The 25,432-nt window shown below is 38.3% G+C and overlaps 1 protein-coding gene across 1 annotated transcript in view; it reads right to left on the bottom strand.

Annotated features, from left to right (window-relative positions):
* Positions 1-25,432, bottom strand: part of SPATA16 (spermatogenesis associated 16) — a 266,735-nt gene that overhangs the window by 8,987 nt on the left and 232,316 nt on the right. Inside the window, exons 9-10 of the mRNA XM_010383875.1 lie at positions 18,171-18,335; positions 15,522-15,605 (exon numbers count right to left, since the gene is read on the bottom strand). Coding sequence (XP_010382177.1) covers positions 15,522-15,605; positions 18,171-18,335 — 249 coding nt within the window. The remainder of the gene's footprint in view (positions 1-15,521; positions 15,606-18,170; positions 18,336-25,432) is intronic.

Raw genomic sequence — 25,432 nt, 5'->3', positions numbered from 1 at the left:
CATCAATTTATATAACCTTGTAATTTTTCTTGTGTAATCTGTTTATATGGTAGATTGTACTGATTTTGAAATATTCAAACATCCTTGCATCTATGGGATAAATCCCACTTAGTTATGGTATGTAATTTTAAACATATTGCTAATTTATATTTGTTAATAATATTAAGTTTTTGCCTCTATATTCAAGAGAGATATTGGTTTGTAAATTTTTTTTGGTACTATTTTTGTCTGATTTGGTATTAGGATAATACTAGTTTTATAATATGAATTGGGAAGGCTTTGCTACTCTTATATTCTCTGAAAGAAACTGCAGAATTGGTGTTAATTCTTTAAATGTGTGGCAGAATCATCCAGTGAAACAATATAGGCTTGGAGATTTCTGGGGAGTTTATAATTATGAATAGAGGGTTAATGAAACTATTTTATATTGGGTGAGTGGTGGTAGCATGTTTTTTCAGGAATTGGTATATGTCATCAAAGTTGTCAAATTTATATATGTAGAATTGTTCTAAAGATTCTCTTATCCTTTTACTGTCTGCAGCATCTGTAGTGACGTTCCATTTCATTCCTGGTATTGGTGATTTGTGTCTTCTCCCTTTTTTATTCATTAGTTTTGCTAGATTTTTTTTTTTTTTTTTAATTTTACTAACCCATTCAAATAACCACTTCTTTGTGGCATTGGTTTTCTCTATTTTTCTGTTTTCATTTCCATTGATTGCTAGTTTAATCCTTATTGTTTTCTTCCTTATGCTTGCTTTGTGTTTATTTTGCCCTTCTTTTTCTAGGTTTTTGAACTCGGACTTGAGTTATTGATTTGAGATAGTTTCTTCTTTTATAATATATGCATTTAGTGCTATGAATTTTTCTCTCATTGCTCTTTTACCTGTATCCCACAAATTTTGATATGTTATATTTTCATTTTTATTCAGTTCAATATATTCTTATATTTCCCTTGAGACTTCATTTTTGATCCATTAAGTATCCAAGTATTTGGAGATTTTTCTAATTTTCTAATTTTCTGGTCTAATTTGAAGACTTTTGCTAATAGTCTTCAGAAGTTTGACTATGATACATCCTGGTATGAATTTCTTTGGGCTCATCCTAGTTGATATCCACTGAACTTCTAGTTTGCATCCACTGCAGTTGTAGAACACATTCTTTATGATTTCAGTTTTTAGAAATTTGTTTAAGTTTGTTATGATCCAGAATAGCATTTATTTTGGTGCATGTTCCATGGGCACATAAATGTTGATTAGATTCTGTTGCTTGATGGTGTTACTGGGTTATTGTATATTCTTGTTGATTTTCTGTTTAGTTGTTCTATCAGTTGTTGAGAAAGGGCAGTTGAAATCTCCAACTATAATTGTGGACATGTCTATTTTTTTTTTAGTCCCATCGGTTTTTGCTTCATATATTTTGCAGACCCTGTTGTTTGTGCATACACACTTAGAATTGCTTTGTCTTTTTGGTGGATTGATACTTTCATTGTTATAGAATATCATATCCCTCCCTGTCTCTGGTAACTTCCTTTGCTTGAAGTCTCCTTTGTCTGATATTAATATAACCACTACTGCTTTCCTTTTGTTAAAGTTTACATGGTATTTCTTTTTATATCTTTTAAACCTTAAACTTTCTATGTCATCACGTTTGAAGTGAGTTTGTAGACAGAATATTTGGGTCATATTCTGAATATTTTGCCAGTCTCTGTCTTTCAATAAGTGTATTTAGGCCACTCAAATTTAGTGTAATTATTGGTATGTTAGACCTTAGTCTGCCATTTTATTTTTATTTTTTTTGGTTGTTGCTTCTGTTTTATCCCCCTACCTTTCTGAGGTTACTTAAACAGTTTTTAGAATTCCATTTTGACTTAACCAGAGTTTTTGATATATCTTTTGTATAGCTTTTTAAGTATTTGCTCTAGATATTACATTATATGTGTGTATGTAAAATATGTATGTGTGTTCATTTTAAATTTGAAGTATAGAATCATTTCTTTCTTTGTCTCTTCACCCTCTCCCATTTATAATTATCTTAAATCCTTTATATAAATTGAGAACTACATTAAGCAATGTTATTATTTTTGTTTCCCCCACCAAACATGATGAAGAGGAGAAGAAAAGTGTATAATTTTTAGTCATATTTTTACTTACTGTGTTCTTTCAGCCTTTTTGATATTTTTAGGTGATTCTTTTGATTCCTTTCTATTCAGAAAACTTTATTTAACTCTTCTTTTGGAGTAGGTTTTCTGATGATGAATTCTCTCAGTTTTCCTTCATCTGAGAATGTCTTAATTTCTTCCTTATTCCTGAAAGATGTTTGCATTGGATTGGTAATTCTTTTCTTTTAGTGCTTGAAAAATATTACGCCACTTCCCACTGGCTTCCATAGTTTCTTATGAGAAAGCCATTGTCATTTATTTTTTCTTATGGATAAGGCATCATTTCCCTCTCGCTTTTTTTAAGATACTTTTGCTAATAGTCTTCAGAAGTTTGACTATGATATATCCTGGTATGAATTTCTTTGGGCTTATCCTAGTTGATATCCACTGAACTTCTTAAATTTATAGTTTTGTCTTTTGCCAAATTTGGGAAGTTTTCAGCCATTATTTCTTTGAGAAGTTTTTGCATCATGCCTGCTCTTACTTTTCCTCTGAAACTCTGATGTCATGGATGTTAGATCTGTTGTTACAGTCTTACAGACCCCAGAGGCTTTTTTAAGTTTATTTTTTCTTTGTTGTTAAGAATAGGCAATTTTTTTTTGAGGTGGAGTCTCACACTGTCACCCGGGCTTGGGTGCAATGGTGTGATCTTGGCTCACTGCAACCTCTGCCTCCTGGATTCAATCAATTCTCCCTCAGCCTCCTGAGTAGCTGGGATTACAGGCACATGCCACCATGCCCAACTAATTTTTTGCGTTTTTAGTAGAGATGGGGTTTCGCTATGTTGGCCAGGCTGGACTCGAACTCCTGACCTCATGATCTGCCCTCCTCATCCTCCCAAAGTGCTGGGATTCAGGCATAAGCCACCGTGCCTGGCCTAAGATTGGGTAATTTTTATTGTTCTATCATTCTTTCACTGATTGTTTCCTCTGTCCCTTTCATTCTGCTGTTGAGTCCATCCAATACATTTTTTGTTTCAGTTATTTTTTTTTCAGTTCTAAAATTTCTAGTTTTTCTTTATACTTTCTCTTTCTTTGCTGATACTTCCTGTTTATTTGCTGTGACTATTTTTCTCACTTAAATGTGTTTGTAATTGCTCATTAAAGCATTTTATAATGCCTGCTTTAAAATGTCAGATAATTCTTCTTTTTTTGAGACAGAGCCTCGCTCTATTGCCCAGGCTGGAATACCATCACATGATCTCGCCTCATTGCAACCTCCACCTCCCGGGTTCAAGCGATTCTCCTGCCTCAGTCTCCTGAGTAGCTGGGATTACAGGCATGTGCCACCATGTCTTGTTAATTTTTGTATTTTTGGTAAAGATGGAGTTTTGCCATGATGGCCAGGCTGGTCTCAAACTCCTGGTCTCAAGTGATCTGCCTGCCTTGGCCTACCAAAGTGTTGAGATTACAGGCATGAACCATTACACCCGGCCTGAAATGTCAATAATTCTAATATATTTGACATCTCTGTTTTGGCAGTCATTGATTATCTTTCTTCATTCAGTTCGAGATCTTTCCAGTTCTTGGTATGATGAGTGATCTTTTAAGTCTGGACATTTTGGGTATTTTGTTACGAGGGATCTGCCTCGTTACTTCCACGTGGAAACAGAAGTTCAGGTTCCCAATTCACCCTCCATAACACCTGATGGAGAGGCTTCTCATTACTTCTGGTTGGGGATGGGAGTTCAAGCTCCTCACTAGGTTTCCACTGATACCTTCGTGGCTTGGAGGGTAGGAATGTTTTATCACTGTTTCCCACATGGCTTTCACTGACACGACATTGTGGGAGAAGACTCACTACCATTGCTGCGTGCTAAAAATCCTGACTTTCTACCAGGTCTCATCCAACACCATACCAGCAAGAATGGGGAAGGAAAAGGAGAGATTTACTTCCTACTGGGGATAAAAGTCTAGACTCCCTATTTGTTCTTCTCTGACACTACCTTATTACAATAGGAAGATTGGGATACCTTGTTTTTTTGTTTTTAAGAGACGGAGTCTTGGTCTGTTGCCCAGACTGGAGTTCTGTGGCATGATCTCGGCTCACTGGAACCTCCGCCTCCTGGGTTCAAGTGATTCTCCTGCCTCAGCTTCCCAAGTAGCTGGGATTACAGGCATGTGCCACCACACCCAGCTAATTTTTGTATTTTTTTTAGTAGAGATGGGGTTTCACTCTATGTTGGCCAGGCTGGCCTCAAACTCCTGACCTCAGGTGATCTGCCCACCTTGGCCTCCCAAAGTGCTGGGATTACAGGCATGAGCCACCACGCCCAGCCATACCTAGGAATTTTAATTGTATGTAATGGGGTGAATGGGGGAAAGCACACCTGCTCCATATTCTTCAAAGTAGAAGTACTGTATCACAGGTTTTTAAAAAATGATTTTGACCCCTGTGCCTTAGGAAGATGTGCTTTCATTTCTCAAATCAGTTTGACCAGTTGCTTCTAGATAACTTTATCAATGTGATAAAGTGAATCACCTATTGTAAAGCTGAAGGGGCCTTCTTTCCATAAGAGGTCTTTGGAAGTTAAAAGCCTTTCAAATTTCTTGTAATAAGAGATAGGTCTTACTTTATTCTACATCTCAGTTAGGATCTCTCCAACATATGTCCACACTCCTCACTAGTCCTCTCATGTTCCTCTCCAGAGTCTATTCTCCAGCAGAAAGTCATTTTGGTAGAGTACACATTAGTTTAATTCAGTTTTGATGATGCTGAGAGACATGGGTATATTTTGCTTGGAATTTGTGTGTGTTTTAGATTCCAGTCTTGTCCCCTTCTCCACAGGTATCATTTTAAGAAAATCATAATCAGAAGGATAAATGATCCATATCTTCCTTTAGAGCTGCATGTAAAGGCACTTTTATTTTTGCCCTTCTCTCAAAGATGAAAGGTATAATGAGTACACTATAAATGACTGAATGAGCTATAAGTCAATTGCTCTGAACTCCATATTAATCCCACTTTCAATACAGAATGGAAGATGTCCTATGGTTCATTTAGCTACCAAGTGGTATAAGCTGTTATTCTGTTATTCTCCAGAATTATAAAGGATTGCAAAACTTAATGTATAAAAGACAGGCAATAAAATGCTGGGCTGCCAAGCAAAGAAGACACTTTTAGTAATTTAAAGGAAGCAATGTATAGAAGGAACCACAAACTTACTCTTCAGTTCAAAATACAATTGAGATATATGTTTCCACTCCTCTCACCAGACTATTACACTGAAATTTTGAAAGATGTATTTTGAAAAACTTTTGCAAAGATAAAACTCCTCTAATAGGTTTGGACTAATATGAGCATTTCCAATTTCTGTTTTAGTCACTTCCATAAATTAGCTCATAAGTGGATCAGGCAGAGAAAGTGCTCAGGCAGTGGAGGTGGTAGACTTTGTGTTGGTCCACTTCCAGCCTCAAGGCCCCCTGTGTTGTGATGGTAAAACTTGGAGGGGTTATGGCAATGTATGCTTATAAAATTGTGTTTTCACTGAAAGCCTAATGCATTTGCGGATGATAATTCAGATTATTCACCAGAGAGTGACCCTCAGGGCAACAGTAAGTAGACCGCAGAAATGTCTAGACTTTTAAGCTGTTTCCTTGAAGTTCTGAAGTTGCAGAAAGAGGGAAAATAGTGAGCTATCAAAGCAAACCTTAACATGATATGTCTACAAAGGGAAGGATGGTAAGGGAGGACAGTAAGAGCATCATGATTCACGGAAGTGCAGTGGGTTAGGCAGCTACCACAAAGTAGTGTGGGCAAGTCGCCAGATGGGCAGCAAGCTGTGACCTAGTGATGGACAAAGGATTCCCTGCCAAAAAGCAGACTCAAAGGTTGTCTCATTGGCTGTCTTACAGAATCTGAACTTAGGTCAGGCAATGTTTTTTGTGCCATTGACTTGTGGCAGCTTTGGTTTAATATAAGTGTGCGAGCTAACAATTAAGAACAAGCCTTTGACCCAAACAAATCTGATTCAAAACTAAACCCTGTCACTACAAAGTTGGACTTGTTTTTTTAATTCTACACAGCTATTTTTCCTCATCTTTCAAGAGAGATGTCTCTCTTATAGGGTTGTTGCAATCATTAAATGTGATAATGTATTGAAATGCTTGGCACACACTAAGACATCAGGAATAAAAACTGATAATATCTGTCATCATCATTATTAATTAATTATCTGAAATACATTTTTCTATAGCTTGTTCCAATTGTGATAGTTATTAAAAAGCAAGCTTCAGACAAACTAACATAGTTTGATAATTTGTGTGGTAACATAGTATTTTATTAGGTACATGTGAATGGTGGCAGATTAGCTTTGTCTGCCCCTTGATAAATTCTTGTTTAAAAGTGGCCAAGCTCCTGATACATGCTCCCTAGATGAGGGCTATGCCACGATTTGACACCTGCACAGAAATACTTCTGCCGCAGAGGCTTCCTGCCAAATCATGAAAGTTTTAGAAGACAGTATTTTCAGCCAACAAAGCACTTAAAAGAGGTGTTTCCAGTTTTGGAGGCAAGGCCAAGCACAGGTGGGAAGTGGGTGATTAGGAAATGCAGCTGCTGAGCAGCTGCTGAAAATGTTTTACCTATTAACCTTACACTTTTCCCTTGAAGTCAGAGGAGAAAGATGTTGGTTTAAATGATAATTGAAGTTCACCATCTAGATTTGGAGCATCGCACTGTGGTGGGGAAGATGGCCAGACCAACGCTTTCGGCTTTCTCCATTCTGCAGGTGAGGCTTGGGCTTTGCTCTGTAAACATCTGAAAATGAAGTCCTCTCTTCCCAGGTCCGATTGCCCCAGAATTTAGCTTCATGACCACAATCACGAGGCTCTGCCAGGACTTTAGTTAAGGCTCTTCCACTGCAGTTGCTGGCCTGGATGCCATTGACACAGATTCGTTTGTCCCAGCAACCTGGCCTCTTTCAGCCCCTTGGGCCTTGTCTCCCTCCCTGCTTGTCCTCGGAACCTTTCCTCTCCTCCCCAGCGTGATCAGCAGTAAAAGCACTTAGGTTTCTTTCCCTGCATGATCCGCACTACGCCTTGGACAGAACTGCTTAGCAGTGCTTGGAGCACACACACTGTAAAGGAATTTGGGGATATGCTAATGAGGAAGCCGATAACCAAAAGCAAGAAGATTCACAATCAAATTGCAATAAATCTGCAGAGACTCCTTAAAGAACAAGACACACAGGAAAAGGCTGACTGCTGGAAAAACTGCTTTGCAAATGAATGGTATGGCTGCTGAATCTTTGAAAAGACAGCAGTACTCTCAGAAGTACTAACCTAGCCACGTGTCAGCCCAAATGACTGGCCGATGAATGATAGTGCCATGTGTACAATCTCTCTCAGAAGAGTTTCTGGAAGGATTTGGGTTTAAATGCTGATGTGGAAAGTAAATAACACGTTCCAATTTGCTCTTCCCTCTACCTTCTCAACCAACTGCCCCTGCCCCATTTCCCAAATTTGTGTTCTCTCCTGTTTGCTTTGCCTACTTCAACAGTCTTGAACAGAACAGAGTTGCTAAGTGACATGTAACTCCATCACATTTTCATCTGAAAAGACCAAATTAGTATATCAATGAATACCATTTCTGTATGATCACAATGAGTATGATTCATAAGTTAAGATTTTGAGGTTAAAAGGAACACAAGCAGTAAAATAATTTTGAATAAATTCATATGGATGGTTTAAAGAGATCTACCTATACTCTATTTGTTGGATTCATTGAAGCTTAGGAGGTACTATATTATATTAGATGAAATTTTAAAGTGGCATTTCTCCTCAGGAAAACTCACAGGTCCGAAAGTATATGCTGGAGCACTTTTCTCATTACTTTTAATGTAACAAAGTTTTATTTTTCTCATTTAGTTTTCAATCAGTGATCCAGAGCCATAGCAGAACAAGACAATACTTTATGTCATACCATGTTAAATGCTGATCTTCTCAGTGCCAGGTTTAGGCTTTATAAATGAAGAGCAAATAACTTTTTCTTCTTAGTTGCAGACAGAGTGTTGCTTAGCTGTTTGATTCTATGACAAGAAGAAATAGAAGTGTTCCAACTTAACAGTTGGTACTTTTTTTTTTTTTTTAAGATCCCTTTTTCTATTTACTTTAAGCCTAGTTCTTAAAACTCCAAGGGACCTTGGGATTCAATGGTAACAGAAAATCATGGGATCTAAAAGTGGTGTTGGTAAGGACACATCATGCTTCTCAGAAGGCTATGACTTGCCCGCTGTCCCATGAATGCGAGCTGAATTAATGGTTAAAGACTTCCAGATTTAGGCTCTGTATTCTTTCTGGATATAGATGGAAAACTAAGGAACAAAGATGGAGGATCCTATACAAGTGAGTTACAGAGGTGGACTAAGCACAAATTCCTCAGTGACTCTTTAGCTCAGATTGAAAGAACTTTATTTTGAGAACTGAAGACAAACTGGGCTGGTTTATAGCTAAATTCCACTTTGGTTGGAGGTCTCCTTAATTGCCCACTCGGCCTCACACCTGAATGTTCAACTATACAGACAACAATGCTGGTCACTCAGGCCTTTTCAGGCAGCACAAAACCTGGACTTTTATCAAGAAAGAGTTTAGGCCCCCAAGGTCAGATCGTTTGCTAGCTCCATTTACTGGCTGTGTGACTTTAGGCAAACTGCTAAACTTCTCTTTTTAATACATTATACTTTTTACCTCTCGTGAAGATTATGAGTTTGGTATATGTAAAGTAAATAGGAGAGTTTGGGTCCCTACTAAGAGCTCAGAAAATATTAACTTCTATCCTTTTATTTGATGATCTGATTTTCAAAAGACCTGTTCAATCAGAGCTGCAAGGGGACTTAGAATCATCCAGCCCAATATCCTTATTTTACACATGAGAACACCGAGGACCAGAGAAAGGAAGTGGCTTCTGATTTAATTTGTGACTGACCCAATCTCCAAAATGCTAGTTCAGGGTTTTCTTGTTTTATTTTGTTTGTGTTTTCTTTTACTAGTCTCCCTCTAAATCAGCCTTTGCGCTTCTGAATAGATGACTTCTTACCTCCACTCCTACCACTGGCTTCAAGGGTTAAGCCACCATTATTGCTCTCACTGCAATAACCGACTAACTCATTTCCTTGCTTCCATTCTTGCCTTCTTCAATCTATTTCCAACTTAACAGATTAGAGTGCTTCTTTGCAAAGCATTATGTCCCCTCTCACTTCATCTCTTACTACTCTCAGTCATTCAGCTTGTTACCCTACGCTGTTTGCTGTTCCTTGTGCATGTTGGCACACTCCAATCTCAGGTTTGGTGTTTTTTGTTTTGTTTTGTTTTTTTGAGATAGAGTCTTGCTCTGTCACCTAAGCTGGAGTACAATGGCGTGATCTTGACTCACTGCAACCTCTGCCTCCCGGGTTCAAGCGATTATTCTGCCTCAGCCTCCTGAGTAGCTGGGATTACAGGTGCGTGCCACCATGCCTGGCTAATTTTTTTGTATTTTTAGTAGAAACAGGGTTCCACCATGTTAGCCAGGCTGGTCTGGAACTCCTGACCTTAGGTGAGCCACCGCCTCAGCCTCCCAAAGTGTTGGTATTACAGGTGTGAGCCACTGTACCCGGCCCAATCTCAGGTTTCACATGTGCTGTTTTCTTTACTTGGGATGTTTTTCACCTGATATTTGCATGATATGCTCTCTCCTCGGGCACTTTCCATTTTCCTATTGTGCTTTCTCTCCGAGGGGGCATTCACTACTTTATAACATATCCTGTATTTCTTTAGGTAGTGTTTGCCTACTTCAGTACAGTGCAAACATTATGAGGGCACACTTGTTCACAGCTGTTTCTCCAATGTCTAGAATGACGACTGACATAGAGGAGGTACCAGTAAATGAGTGATGAATACATAAATGAGCAATGTGTCAATAGGATTTGTGGGATGTTCAAAAGAATATGTTTCCTCAGGTGTTTTAGTTATATAACAAAACTAAGCAAATGTTCTATCCTTAATTAAATATGTGGTGGCAGGGGACTTTCCAACACATAAAAATTTACCTTTTTTTAAAAAATCATAACCTGGTAATTTTATGTTTGCATAGCTAAACCTATAGGCATCTATCTTTCTTGAGTTAATTGTTAGGAAATACTCTGCAAAGCCAAACCAAAACAACAACCACTTTCCTAAAACTCTGTAAAGAATATATTTCCATTCTGGTGAATCAGGAGAAAATACATTTGTTTCATTCGCTCTCTTTCTGGGCTCTTAGAGAAACTTCAAAGAAAACAGAATGTAGATAGGAGGTCAGCTTTCATGAATCAGATTTCATCTTGATCGGCTTTTTATAGACCTATAACAAAGTAGAGCCCTGAAAATTGTGTTAGGTAATGGAGATTCTGACAGACCCTTTAACTATGTGGAACTAGGAGGTTCTGCTATAATTCTGCTGCTTCAGATGAAAATTTCAAGTGTTTTCATTAGGTACAACAGCTGTTTCTATTACAGATAACAGATCTCAGAGGTGGTGATGCTGATATCAACTTCTACTGGGCTCAGAACACAGTGTAGCTTGTACAATTAGGTTTCTTTTTTTTTTAATTATTTTTTTTTCTGCACATGCAAATTAACTCTGTAGCAGTAAAAGGAAATTACTTACTTGCTACCGGAATTGTCTGAAAGTGATATGATCATCTTTTGTAGAATCACATTAACCAAATTAAAAGCCCTTGGGAAAAATTTGGCACCTTGTTCCTTCCCATTCACATCTTCCTCAAGACCTCTCATTTAGAAAGTGATGATCATTATCAGGGCTTTTAATTTGGAAAGATTGGCTGCTCACCAGTGAGCCTTTCTAGATACCCAGTGGTTGGGTAGAGTGGCTGTACTGTGTTTCAGCCTTGGAGGCCTTGACTTTACTATCCTCCTGCTTGCTTGAATGTATGATTTCTAGCCTGGGACACACAGTCACAGTCCTGCTACTGTACATTGTTTCCGAGATGGTGCCATCATTTTATTCTCTCATTGAATGCACATATTACTCCTTCATTGAGAGGAGGTGGATTGATTCTTCCAACCCTTGGAACATAAGCTGGCCTGTGACTGCTTTAATGAGTACAATGTGATGGGATTTGCTGTGCAAGTTCTAGGCTTACCCTTTAAGAGGACTGATGGTTTCTACTTCCTTTCTCTTAAAATACTCCCCTTCTTGAAACCCAGTTCATAGGAGCACATTCTGTGATGGATTTGCCACTATTTTGCCATGCTGTTTAAAGCCTAATTCACATAGAGAGGCCATAGTTAGGTACTCCAGTCGACTACCTCAGCGGATTATTGTCAACTGTAAGCCATGTGAGCGAACCATCTTGAAGTTCAGTCCATCTTAGCCTTCAGATGACTCCAGCCCCATGCATGGAAGCCATTTGACTAAACTGAATGAGAGGCATTGAGTAAGAGCCACCTACAGGAGTCTGGTCTTGAATTGTTGTTTTAAACTGCTACATTTGGAGTGGTTTGGTTTCTAACACAGCAATAGATAACAACTGCAATAGTGGCAAAATAGTGGCAAATCCATCATAGGATGTGCTCCTATGAACATGGGTATCAAAGATCTTTCCAGTGACGTGAAATTAGTTGTTGTTTACATGATATAGACAGATGTCATGTCAATCCTTATTGTATCTTTTCAGCTGGTCCCTAGAAGGTGATAATTGGATTATTGTTCTATTACCATTTGGAGTTGTAAATACAAATATTTACTGTACAAATGCAATTTTTTTGGGGAGAGGTAACACTCTACACCAGAGTACAGCAAATACTTTTTTTTTTTTTTTTTTTTTTTTTGAGATGGAGTCCCACTTGGTCACCCAGGCTGGAGTGCAGTGGTACAATCTCGGCTCACTGCAACCTCCATCCCCCGGGTTCAAGCGATTCTGCTGCCTCAGCCTCCTGAGTAGCTGGGATTGCAGGCACCCGCCACCACACCTGGCTAACTTTTGTATTTTTAGTAGAGACGGGGTTTCACCATGTTGGTCAGGCTGGTCTCGAACTCCTGACCTCGTGATTCTCCTGCCTCAGCCTCCAAAAGTGCTGGGGTTACGTAAAGGCATGAGCCACCGTGCCCAGCCAGCAAATGTTTTTGATGGTGCTAGATAGTAAATATTTTAGGGTTTGTGGTTATTATAGTTTTTGTTGCAACTACTTAACTCAGTCAAGTTGACTTAGATAACATGTAAATAAAATGGCATGGCTGTGTGAAATCAACTTTATTGACAAAAATAGGTAATATGCTAGATTTGACCTGCAGACTGTAGTTTGTTGACCCCTGTTCTAAACAACTATTTCTAGAGCCAAGAGAGACATGTGATTATATTACTCGAGTCTCATCAGGACCACGTTTGGCTACTCTATCTCTAATTCCTCTTGCCAGTCCTTCTTAGTCTCTGTCATGGGCTTCTCCTCCTAAGTTTGAAATGTGCTTCTCAAGGCCCTCTTGTCTCCTTACTCTATTATACTCTTTCTAAGCCATGATTTCAGCTAATGACAATTTGCCAGTGACTAAGAAATATCTATCTTTATTCAGTCTTTTCTCCAGAACTCAAGGCTTTTGTATTTCCTGTTGGATGTCTTGCCAGCACCCTATGTGAACATAGGCGCACTTTTGTGCCAGTTGTTAACCTACAGCCTTGCAACTCCAAATCTGCTCTTCTATACCCAGCCCTGTGATAAATATGGCTGGGACTCTGCAATTCCATTTCTTTTTTTTTTTGCCAACTGTTAGATTCTAGCATCAGAGGGCATTAGAGGAGAAAGAAGGGACTTGCTTCTTCTTTGCTTCTTGTTTACTTCTGTCTGCTTTAGGGTTCCTGGGAGTGTCTTGTCAGCAAACCTTCAATCAGAAACATACTTTCTTTTCTGCAGTAGCAGCCAAATTTAGTTTTTACAAAAGTTGCAAACTACATCCATTACTACCCACCTCCCCATCACTTCCCACAGCACCAGTGGGTTAGTGGTTCCTCCTTGGAGGTTTGGGTCCCAGCCCTTCAGGACTCCAACCTCAGGGACATCATTACCTGCTGAGCAGCACCTTCTAGTGGGGGGTCTGGGTTTTGGCATAGCAGGGTCCTTGCTCTAAGTTTCTAAGTTTTAGCCATTCCAACTTCTCTTTGATTCCCCAGCCCTAAGACATGGTAGTTGCTTTCTTTAATGGTTTTCTTTGTAACAACTTACTGTTCTCCTTTGCTTCTTCAGTTACCTAATTAACAACTTCATAAGTTAGTTAACCATTCTTTATATTAAATTTCCATTCATATATCTGGCATGGTTTCTTTCTCCCAACTGAACTCTAAAGGCATTTATATTCTTGGCCAAAAGCTGCTCCTATGACAGTATCTTCTTCTTTAGTAAATGGCACCAGCAAACTTTTCCCTATTCCCTGCTCAATTGCTCAAGCAAGTATCTAGGCATCATTCTTAACCATTTCTATTCTCTCAACTCCCAGATCCCATCAGTTGAATAAGGCCTATAGATGTGGCTTCCTGAATATTTCTTAGGTCCATCTGCTTCTTTTCTTCTCTGTGTCCACAACCCTAAACCAAGACGCCAGCATGTCTCACCGGGATGACGATCCCTACTTTATCACTGACGTCCCCGCATTTCTGCAGCCCCTCAATCTCTTCTCCCCACCACAGCCCTAAAGATGTCCTAAAAACATTTTCTAGTTAAATATACTCTAAAACTATCCAAACTTCATTTAGAAGTCCTTCTGTAATTTCTCCTGCCTCTGCACTTCATTTTGAAATATCTTATTTACTTTTTGGTTAGTTTTGAATGTGCCATGCTTTTTTTTTTAAAAAAAACTCTTTTGGTATAAAGTGATCCCTCTGTTTAGAAATATCCCCTTTTACCTGGAAAACCACTACACATTCTTTAAACGGTGTGTAAATACCATTTTCTTAGAGACAGTGTTTCTGACCTCCTAGACAAGGCTATTTTGCCATTTATTTCCATAGATCATTGAACATCCCCTTTATTCCATAATATTCAGTTAGCCCATAAGTAGCTTTGTAGATCATAAGGACCATACAGGCAAAGGCTGTGCCTGTCTTGCCGAGCACAATATTCCCAATATCTAACTTTTTTTTCCGGCATGGTAGATATGTATTCAACACATATTTGCTGACAGTCAATTTCTGTTTTTTTGTCCATACAGTGGACTCTTGAGCAACATGGGTTTGAAATGTGTAGGTCCATTTATAGGGATATTTTCTTCTGCCTTTGCCACTCCTGAGACAGCAAAACCAATCACCTCCTCAGTGAATTCGACATGAAGATAACAAGGGTGAAGACCTCGACTTCCACTGAATGAATAGTAAATATATTTTCTCTTCATTATGATTGTCTTAATAATATTCTCTTTTTTCTAGCTTACATTATTGTAATACAGTATATAATACATATATACAATACAATATGTGTGAATCAACTCTTCATGTTATCATAAGGCTTTCAGTCAATAGTAGGCTATTGGTAGTTAAGTTTTTAGGGAGCCAAAAGCCAAATGTAGATTTTTGTGCTCCTAACCACCACATTGTTCAAGGGTCAACTGTATATCACAGGGTCTCTGAGTTCATTACAAAAGACACGTGTTTCCTCAGATGCTCCAGAATCCCTTAGAGTTGGCTTTTAAACTGAAGGTTCTTTTGTTTCACATCTCCTGATGCCAGTCTCCCCTGGTGGGTTCTTACAATGATGGGAGGAAGATGAATGGGGAGTTGATCAATCAGAACTTACTACTTTGAGCTTGACTGGAGACCCAAGATTACTAAATTTTACATTTTCAGAGGGTCCTATTGTGTCACACAAGTCTTCTGAGTACTTGGGTCCAGGTGCATCTCGGCACTTCCTGAATTTAAACCCCAGTAGCCAACTGATGGGATATTCCTCTATTTCTAACAACCAGTATGTTATTCCTTTACAACAAACATCAATGTGCTAGTTTCTTTGTAGTTCCCTGAAATGTAGTCATTATTCCTCAAGTGAAAAAAGTGGAAATATAGTTGGGGAGTGGACTAAAACACTGATGAAAGGGCTTCAAAGAATTACAAAACCTAGAACGAAGGTGCAGATAATGAAAATAGAATATGAAAATAAGCATGATACTGAAGAAAAATCATGAAAGCATATGAACACAGTCTGTTGGAAAAGAAGCAGATTAAATAAATCCATATTTGATTTTGGTCACACTTCCATGGAGAGAGCTGCATTTATTTTTAAAAAGAAAAACAAAAAACAGCCCAAAGAACTTGGATTTCTTTTTATCCTCCAAACAGATTTGACCCAAGATGGACATTTTCCTTGAGAATAATAGATCTTTTTCCTTCAGCTCAAAGTTTTACCTTTTGGATTGTATTCCACACACGTTCATTATCGTTTCTTCTTCCTTCAAGGGTGTCCATAGCATCTGCCATTAGTGACTGCAGCTGTGGCACCAAGATAAAAATTATCACACAGGAATTCACACAGAAGTAACTTCTCTAAATACACAGATTAAAACCTAATTAAAAAATCATTTGTACGCTGATGATTTTATTACTCATCTTTCCTACAATGAATATTGCCACCTCATCTTTGCTTGTCATTGCTGAATATTATTACAGATATAAAATACTGAAACAATGAAAAGATTCTTCTTGAAAATTTGTAGAAAACATATAGGCTTTAATGTAGTAAGTGTTGATGTTTTGTGAAAAACAGATTTGGGTTGTAAAGAATGAAGGCAGTAGTTAATTCTCTCAGGAAATGGCATGTAGTACATGAATGCGTTTTAGCGTTTTCTCCTGAGGCTAATGTATCATAATTCTAGGCATCATGCAAAAGCTCACCAGAGGACAATACTACAGTTGTGCCGTTTGATTGCCTCTTAAAGAATCTGGCTCATTTAACTTCTTTTACTATTCTTTTCTTCGTTAACATTTTAAAATAGCCAAGGTTTTAAAATTTTTAGGTCCCATTCAAAGGTTTTAAACATTCTAACCTTTGTCCCAGACAGGCACCTACTGTACTCTAATGTGAAACTATCCTGTACACATGGTCTATAGGTGACCACAAAAATGAAATGAAGTTATATCAAGCTGTGTGATATTCAAAGGTTAAAAAGAGTTCTCAAAAAATACCAGTTCAGTTCACTATGGCATCAAACAGTATGGACCCTTAGATAATCTTTCTTTGGTTTAGATATTGCAGAGTGTAAGCAGGAAGAGAGAGAATTGAGTCATTCAAAAATCTTCTATTAAACAGTCACTGTTTAGATAGCAGCATACAGGGTATTACTAGGATTAATTCTCTTTGTAAGTTACAAAGTAAAATCTATTATTGAGGGTCATGAAACCTTATACATAATTTTTGAATATTTGGCATACAGATATACATCCATATATATTTCAGTTTTTTTCTGCTGGGCATATAAGTACAAGAATATCCAATGAAATTTCATTTTCTAAGGTTTCAAATAGAGAAAAATTACACTTTAGAAAGGAATGTCAATAATGCTACTGTGAGGCTCCTTTGTGTATATTTTGAAAACTAAGTATTTCCAGTAAAAAAACAAAAACAAAACCAAACAAAAAACCAAAAAGTCATAGATGTGTGATTAAGAAGACTTAAGTGCAGAGAATTCCCCTGTATTTTTCATTTAAATCTTGAATGTGCTTTTCAGGAAGACAGGATCAACATTTTGCCGGCTTCTTAAATTAACATTTTCTTTGCTTCCTCTTATCTCTGAGAAGCATTAATCATGTAAAATTGGCCATAATATGCACTTTGAAAGCTCTATACTTACTATACTTCTGAGTGCTTTATGAATGGCAGGATAAACACTTAGCCTTTTAGAAAGTATTCTTTTGTACGCAAACGTAAAGGTTTAGAAAGTATCATTGCCAGTTTTGACTTGGTAATTCCTTGATTCATAGACTTATTTCATAGTTTTCATCTTTAGTATGCATAGTTTTATTATTTGGCTAGTCATACAACTTTGTATGCTTACTCTGAATATCAGTATTTATTTAACATGCTTTTAGCTGGTTTAGATGAACATTATAAATGTTGGCAGCTCATTTCTTGATTAAATCTTAAAAAGCTCAAGGAGGGAGGGTTTCTTTAGTTATCTGAAAATTACAGGTAATCAGTTTGGGCTGTTCTTATCATTACTATGTGAATTCAATTCGGGGCTATAATTAGTTTCAGCTACTCTCAATTAAAGCTTCACAGTAAAGGGCCTTGCCCTACAACACACTAGGAGCTCCATATAGAGTAAATTTTACCTTTCCTTGAATGGGCAACACACTGTTCAGTAAACTCTTTTTCAAATGAGGTGCTACCATTTCTGATATTAATTATGGTTATAATATGCACATCTGTCTGAAGATTATTTCTGTGAGAATCCCTTCAACTAGCTTTTGCCTAGGTCTGTGTGTGGCTAAAGTGTCTGGTTTTCTAAATTAACTCGTCAATTCAGTTAAAAAAAAACCATCTATGTTGACTAGCTACATTTTCCTTTCAAATAAACAACTTTTGTTGATTTATCTAAAGGTACTAGTGTTGGCACTGCCAATACCTATTTTAACCCTAGAAGTGATTGAGAAAACTCTAAAGATGATTTTTTAGGGTCATTTTTCTATACAATAATTACTCTTTTGTCCTCTCACTTTTTCATAAAAGAGAATCATGTATCAATATATCTTGGAGCTTATTAATCTCATTTTAACAAAAACCAGAAGCCTGACACACAACGTAAATAACCAGCCCCTTTCTATGTTTCTACACATCACAACGTTTTTGCTGTAATAATGGGAGCTAGTTAATGTGAGCAAATAAAAACCAGACACACACCTTCCTACACTTTTCAGTTTTGTCATGAGAACGCTTCAGGAGGGTTGGGGAGTTTGCCCTCAGACTACATTTATTACCACAGTTTTTTTTTTCCAGACCGTATCACTTTTCTGTTGATGCTGGGCCTATGAAACCCTTAAACAAAGAAAAATACTTACCAATTCTGCCTCCTGTTGACTGATGTCCCGTAGGTAGGGAATGGTTGCTAGCTCTGCCATTGCTTGATTAATCACCTGGGACTGCTCCTTTACTCTCTGCAGCTGGCTGAGGAGGCCGGCATATTGCAACTTCTCCATCACCCCTGAGGATGCAGGAAAACTCCCCTAGTCTCAAAGTAAAAGAAATGTTTTAGAACAAAACTACAGAAATAGACCTCTCCCCAGGGATGGAAGTCAGGACTTGTGATAATGTATTTACATCTTTTGAAACAATGGAATCTAGTACAAATATAGGTTTCCTTCTATCATTTTACAGTATTGTCTTATACCCCTTTTTCTAGTAGGTAAATATACGTAAAAGGCAGTCCTTTGGAGATGTGTTGAGACTGATTTGCTGATTGTCTTGCATTAGGAGTTAGGCTGAGGGGAAAAGAGGGGACTGAATTTGAATCTGCACTTCACTCACCCAGGAGTGATCCCACAGAGCTAGTGTCTGCCTAGAAGGGGCGACTTTATCTACATCACCAAAGCATCATAAGAGCTAAGAGTTGCCTACTATCTTGTTTATCTGAAAGAAATTTTTTTAATGCAGGTCGAATCTTGACAAATGTTGTATAAGTTGAATTCTCTTTATCCCAATAGCTTACTTGAAAACTCTAGCGCTGCTTTTATCTCCAGTTCTTATTGGATAGCCTTGCACAGTCTCTTCTTCTTGTTGACTAGCTTCCCTCTGTCTGCTAGGACCATTTCAACAACTAACATGTTCCATCTTGACACAGACTACTGTGTACCTTTGTAAGGACTGCCAACTCCCATGCATCTATTGGCATTTTGGGCTTTCTTAAGATGAGGCACATTTAGAAAAAAGTGGCCCACCAAGGTGAGTGTTACTGCCATGCACAAAAGAGGAGATGTTACCATCTTTAAAAACGTTTAATACAAATTGTAATGCTTGATAGGAGAGACAAAGTTAGTCATGAAATTCTTAAGTTTATCTTTAAGAAAAAGTACTTTTGACATGGGGGTATATAAGGGTTAACATAAAAGCCTTGAGATTCTGCTGCATTTGGAGGGTGATGAGAAATGGGAATTCAAAAGAGGACTTAGTTTGGCAATTGCATTGTGCGTCCTGGTCCTCAGAAGAGAAGCGTCCAAGTGCCCCTTTATAGCAGGGGGCCCCCTGGACTGCCTACACCAGAATCACTATGCTTGCTTGTGGACTTTGGCAGTTAGCAAACTGAGTGCTGGGCTTCACCCAATCATGATCTCTTGTTATGTGGCCCTAGAAATACGAATTTCAGCTAGGTGCCTCCCCAGATACTCAAATATCTCAAACAGAAGTTTGAGACAAACCACCACCTTAAAGTTTAGTATCTGAGTAAAGACTATTTTGGTTTGCACATACTTAGGAAACATAATTTCTTCCAGCAATCAGAGAACACAGACATATAATTTCACTTTCTTAAGAGAATCTCCTCTAAGGAGAAAAACTGCTAGAAACTAATATTGCCGAAGTTCAACTTAAAATTAGAAAGCACTTCTTTTTGAAAGGCCATACTCATATTCTGATTGACAGCAGCCTTTGGAAGCTGACATTTTTCTAGAATCTTGGAAATAAATAAAGACTGGGCACCATCGTGCTGTATCCGCTTTATTTGTCCCTAACACCTATACATGCTGTTCAATGAATGTTTTCTTACTCACAGTAATTTGTTCTTTCTGATTAATCATTTATCTGAAAATCCATAAACCTATAAGATTGATGATTGCAAGTGGTAGATTTGGGGTTCCTTCCTGAATTGATGAAAAACCTAGCCTACCCATTCAGTTTAAACATGTAGCTAAACAATGGCATTCTGTCAAATAGAGGAAAGCAAGTTGGAGGAGAAACGGTTTTCATTCTGAAGAAAAATTGCTTTCTTTGTCCTTCTTTAAAATAAACAATGGTGCTAGTTGTAGGGAAGTGGTGTAGTGATTCAACTCTAAAGAGCAGAAACAACTGCAGGCTGCTCAGGAACATAATCTATTAGTGTAATTTCCCAAATCAGGAAAATAAACATAGTTGGAAGGCAACAGTTTTAGCCTGATTGTTGGATGTATAACAAAACAGGAAGTGCTCTATTTGAATAAGAAAACAGGGAAAGAATACAGTTGACTGCTAATAGTCACCCCTCCTCCTGAAGCCAAACGCAGTTTTGGTTATCAGGAAACTGTAGATTAATATTTTACCTGTCCAAAAATAGGGGTTTTTGAAAGACAAAGTGAAAAAGAAATAAAATTGCTATCTAGTGTGGCAGAAATGTTTTAATGCTGTTGCTTTAAGGAAATAAAGAACATAATAAAAAATAGAAATTAACTTAAATATCTAATGCTAACAAAGACTAAATCTAAAGGCAGGTAGCCCTCCCAGTGAGACTTCAGGAATGATCAAAGGGCTCCTGAGCTGCTGGAGAGAGTGTAATAAAGTGGCCACGATTGAAGCTAAAACCTCACACAGGTACAATGAGGGCTAGGTAATAGCGAGTGCAAGTGAAGGCTTAATAGCAGTTACAAATAAATATTTGGCAAATAAGTGGCACTATATAATACTGCTGAAAAGCAGAGTCTTAGTATTTGTAATGTATTTCCGTTTGGCATAAGATATAGAAACATTGATTGCAAAAAAGGGGTAGGAAACATTATTGTTCATTTCAAATGTGCATATGTAAACATTTTTTATGCTTCACTTGGAAGAAATTAAAAGTAAAATTAATGAGGTATTAAAAACATGGTTAGTTAGGTCATTTTTTGGCAAGTCATCCTGTGAAGGCAGCTTCATGCATGGCAAAAGATTTGACTATTTTAACTCTTTAACATTTAGCACAGGAAGCACAGTACATAAGGTCTGAAACTGACAGCAGCCAATAAAGTTAATGAATGGAAAGGTATAGTGCCATCCAGTAGCATGTGAAATAATTAGGACAAAAATCTAGAGAATGAAAAATACGATAGCAGCAGGGCTGCTGGCTGAATGAGGTTGATGTTCAGTGGGATTAGAAGTCACCAGGAAGGTTGTATCATATTGCAGATTATAACTCTTAAAATGCTGGAATCATCCTTGTTTGGCCATGTATTGTGTACCTAGTAGACTAATCTACAAAGATAAGGAAACTAGGGTAAAAAGTGTAAAGAGAATCATTGTCTGACACATAGAAACCTCCCTGAGACCAGGAAAGGTCTTTACTAACTGTATCCACTACCTCATAGCAAGAGTTGAAAATTCATGTTCTCTAGGAAGCTTTTTACAATTAATTTTTGGAGTCTAATTTGTACATTATATGTTCATTTTAATTTTTTTTATTCTTTCTTTTTTTTTTTTTTGAGGCAGCGTCTTGCTGTGTTGCACAGGCTGGAGTGCAGTGGTGTGATCTCAGCCCACTGCAGACTCCGCCTCCCAGGTTCAAGCAATTCTCTTGCTTCAGCCTCCTGAATAGCTGGGACTACAGGCGTGCACCACCACATCTGACTATTTTTGTGTGTGTTTGCGTGTGTGTTTTTAATAGAGACGGAGTTTTGCCATGTTGGTCAGGCTGGTCTCGAACTCCTGGCCTCATGTGATACACCCACCTTGGCCTCCCAAAGTGCTGGGATTACAGGCGTGAGCCACTGCACCTGGCCTATATGTTCGTTTTTTAAAAATTGAATCCAGCTATGGAATCATTCCTATGTTGTGTGTACGCATGTTTTGCCTCTGGCAAGGATCATACTTTTAAATCAAAGAGATATAATCTGATTTAATAAAAGAATATTGGCACAATATTCTGAAGCTCTGATTTTGAGCCCTAGCTGTGTGAACTTGAATATATCACCACTCTGAGCCGTAGTTTCCTCATTGGTAAAATGAAGGTGACACAATGTCACCAAATTGTGAGGGTCAAATTAAAGAATGTGCAGGAAAAATACTTTTTAAATTGTAGAGCACCATGCATGTGCTTCTCCTAAACCATAGTTCCAAAGTGGTAATTTCTGCATGCAGTCAGCACCTGGTTAATGACCAGGACTGCTCTGTACTTTAAAAAAGATATGTTTGAGTAAAGAAAACTTCTTGACTATCAAATATTTCAAGAGTTTGGAAGCAAGAGTATTTTGTTAGCTTTAGAAGAAAATTTTACTCACTTTATATTTAAAATGCTTTGGTTGAGAGTAAGTTGCTAAACTATCTCTTTATATGTAATTTGTGGAGAATAAATACATGTATCTTTTAGTTTAATGGAGAAAAACTGAAAATTAGAGCAGCTAAAAGTGTTCCCTATGATATTATAATTTAGTGTATTATTGCCAAGTTAACTTTTTTCTAATTAGATATTAGGCAGGCATTATAAACCTAATATTTACAAGGTGACTAAATATTCAATATGTTTAGGGAATAGATCATGAGAATTCTTGGCATTGTCTAAGTATTGTTTAGAAAGCTACATATTTATCATTATTTATGTGACAGTATAAATGTGATAATACTTAAACATTGTGTAACTGATTCTGGTCATGGTATTATGTCAAGAACTAGTATCATCTTTTGGGTCTCCTGCTGTTAGGAATGCTGAAGTTTTAATGCATTGTATTTTCATATTCCAAGCCCATTTTCATTAAAAAACATTGTCCAAATGAATTAAACATCTCTGAACATATATGGTATGAGGCAAAGTATATTTCCTAGCCATTAGTTCCTCTTTTTTTTTTTTTTCCCATTGTGGGAAGAATAGAGTCTCACTATGTTGTCCAGGCAGGTCTTAAATTTCTGGGCTCAAGCTGTCCTTCCACTTCTGCCTCCCTAAGTGCTGGGATTACAGGCATTTTTTCCTAGCCATTAGGCCTTGATGGAAATGTGGCATTCTACTAGGGTAAAGTGTTGTCTGTTTGAAACAGACAACAGAAATGTAAACTAAAGCCTTAGTCACCAGTGTTAAGAATGACTGACAAATCTAAAATTCTTTAAGATAAATTTATTGCCCAAGACACTGGTCACTCACTGTCTTCTAATGGAAGTGTCTTGGGTATTGGCTGTATTCTACCAAGACATGTGAGGCTGCTTGTCACATGAGCATGACATGACATGTGAGGCTGCTTGTCACATGAGCATGTCAACAAGACTGCAGTCCTGAGTCCAGTTCATGGCTGGAAATGGCATCTCAAATCCTGCCTGAGTGAAGGTATCTGAGCAAATCACTGGTCAAAGCAAACTAAGCTGAGGAAAAAAAAAATCAAAATTCACAGAACACGAGTGGAATCTTCATATTAGAAGAAAAATAGGTAACTTCAAACTACACCACTTGTATAAAGAAAAAAAGATCTGTAAAACAGTTTCTTTGTCAAAGCAAACTAAAACCAATACAAATAATTAAAGCTAAAATTCTTAATACTTTACAAAGTGCTTCAAGAACATGGATTATGTACTTATGGTTCACAACAACTCTGCGAAGTGGGCCTGGCAGTTATCAGCCTATTTTATAAATGAGAAAAAAGTAGTTCAGAGGTTGACTTGCCCTAGGGTTACATGGCCAGAGCATGGCCTTGGGCAGAAGTCTTTGTCTACACGTATTACAAACTAGAGTAACAAACAATGACAATTCAATGCCTAAATATTCAAGTGAATGTCATTTGATATCTGACAAGAAAGAAATAACACATTGAAGGGTCTTAAAAACACTACTGAGGGCTGCTTGGGTTACAGTTAATGGTACCATGTAGGAATAATATCTAGTCACCAATTCATTATTTGCTTCATTAAGCTAGATTACCTTTGCAGGCAATTTTATCAATCCTCCTTTATGAAGCTGTTGCTGGGCGAATAATAAGAAACCTAATACCTGATATTTAGATATATTTGTGATCCCTAGGCACTTTCAGGCTTGTCTACTTCAATTTCATTAAAACTTTTTGAAACAATCTTCCGAAAACTGTTATTTCCCTTAAAAGTGAACATAGGAAAGTTCATGAAATTCTTCACAGTCAGCAAAGTGGTACTGAGACTCAATATGAGAAGACTGAGTTATTAATTAGATGTTAAGAATCTCATTAATTATGGTTTTAAAGTCTCCTTTATAGCCACATAAAAGATACTTGTCTAAACAAATTTCCAAATGGCCAGGATACTCTTTAAAAGGTGATAAGAAAATGAGTTAAGAACATTGCAAAAGTGCATAATGCCTAGTTAGGCCTGGCCTATGTTCACACAGTGAGATCTGAGCTGGCAACAGATGATGTGGTCAGTTTTCTGACAAGTGAGAAGGTAAGTGTTTGGACGAACGGAGGCAAGATGGCGCACTTCCGGGTTCTTCATCACCAACTTTTCCCACGCGCGGGAAAATGCAGCCGGCACCCAGGAAGGTGCAGACCAACCGGGCATGCGCCAGGTGACGTCAATCCGAAGAGACCAAGATTTACCTGGTCGCACCTGCGGAAGGCCCCCCCACACGCCCGTGCCCCGCCTATTGCCCTCCCACTCCCAGAAAAGCCGCTCCCGGCCAGCGCCCCGCGGACTTCCCAGCCCCTCCACTCTTGTCGGGACTGCAGGAACTCCGTCTGAGAGCTCACCGGGCGACTCTCTTGGCCTCCTTTGCCGGAGGCGGACAGACCTCTCCCTACCCACCTACTTCCCTGAAGCTAGGTGACCAAAATAAATTTGCAGTTTTGCTCCTACCCTTGCCTGCTCGCTGGTTCTTTTGTGCCCGCTCTGGTGGTCTTAGAAAAACAAATCAGTAAGGCAGGCATTGCTTCAAAGAACCAGGCCTGGCCAGGCATGGTGGCTTATGGCTGTAATCCCAGCACTTTTTGAGGCCAAGGCAGGTGGATCACTTGAGGCCAGGAGTTCAAGACCAGTCTGGCCAACATGGCGAAATGCTGTCTCTACTAAAAATACAAAAGATTAGCCAGGCGTGGTGGTGCACACTGTAATCCCAGCTACTCGGGAGACTGAGGCAGGAGAAGCATTTGAGGTGGAGGTTGCAGTGAGCCAAGACCGCACCCTGTACTCCAACCCATTTGACAGAGCAAGACTGTCTCAAACAAACAAACAAACAAACCAAAACCCAAAAAACTAAAAACTAAAAAACAAAGGGCTAGGCCACAGGCAGATCACATTCATAGCACCCGACACACTGGCTCTGCTAGGCTAGCCATGCATGAGTGACATGAAATAATGCTACACGGTGATGGTTCCGGTTAGCAAAGCTTTCCCTGCTTGCATGGGCCTGATGATGAGGGTAATGATGTGTGTGGGTTTT

This window comes from Rhinopithecus roxellana, chromosome 1, assembly GCF_007565055.1.
Source record: "Rhinopithecus roxellana isolate Shanxi Qingling chromosome 1, ASM756505v1, whole genome shotgun sequence".
NCBI lineage: Eukaryota > Metazoa > Chordata > Mammalia > Primates > Cercopithecidae > Rhinopithecus > Rhinopithecus roxellana.
This window is presented reverse-complemented; position numbering and strand designations above follow the sequence as displayed.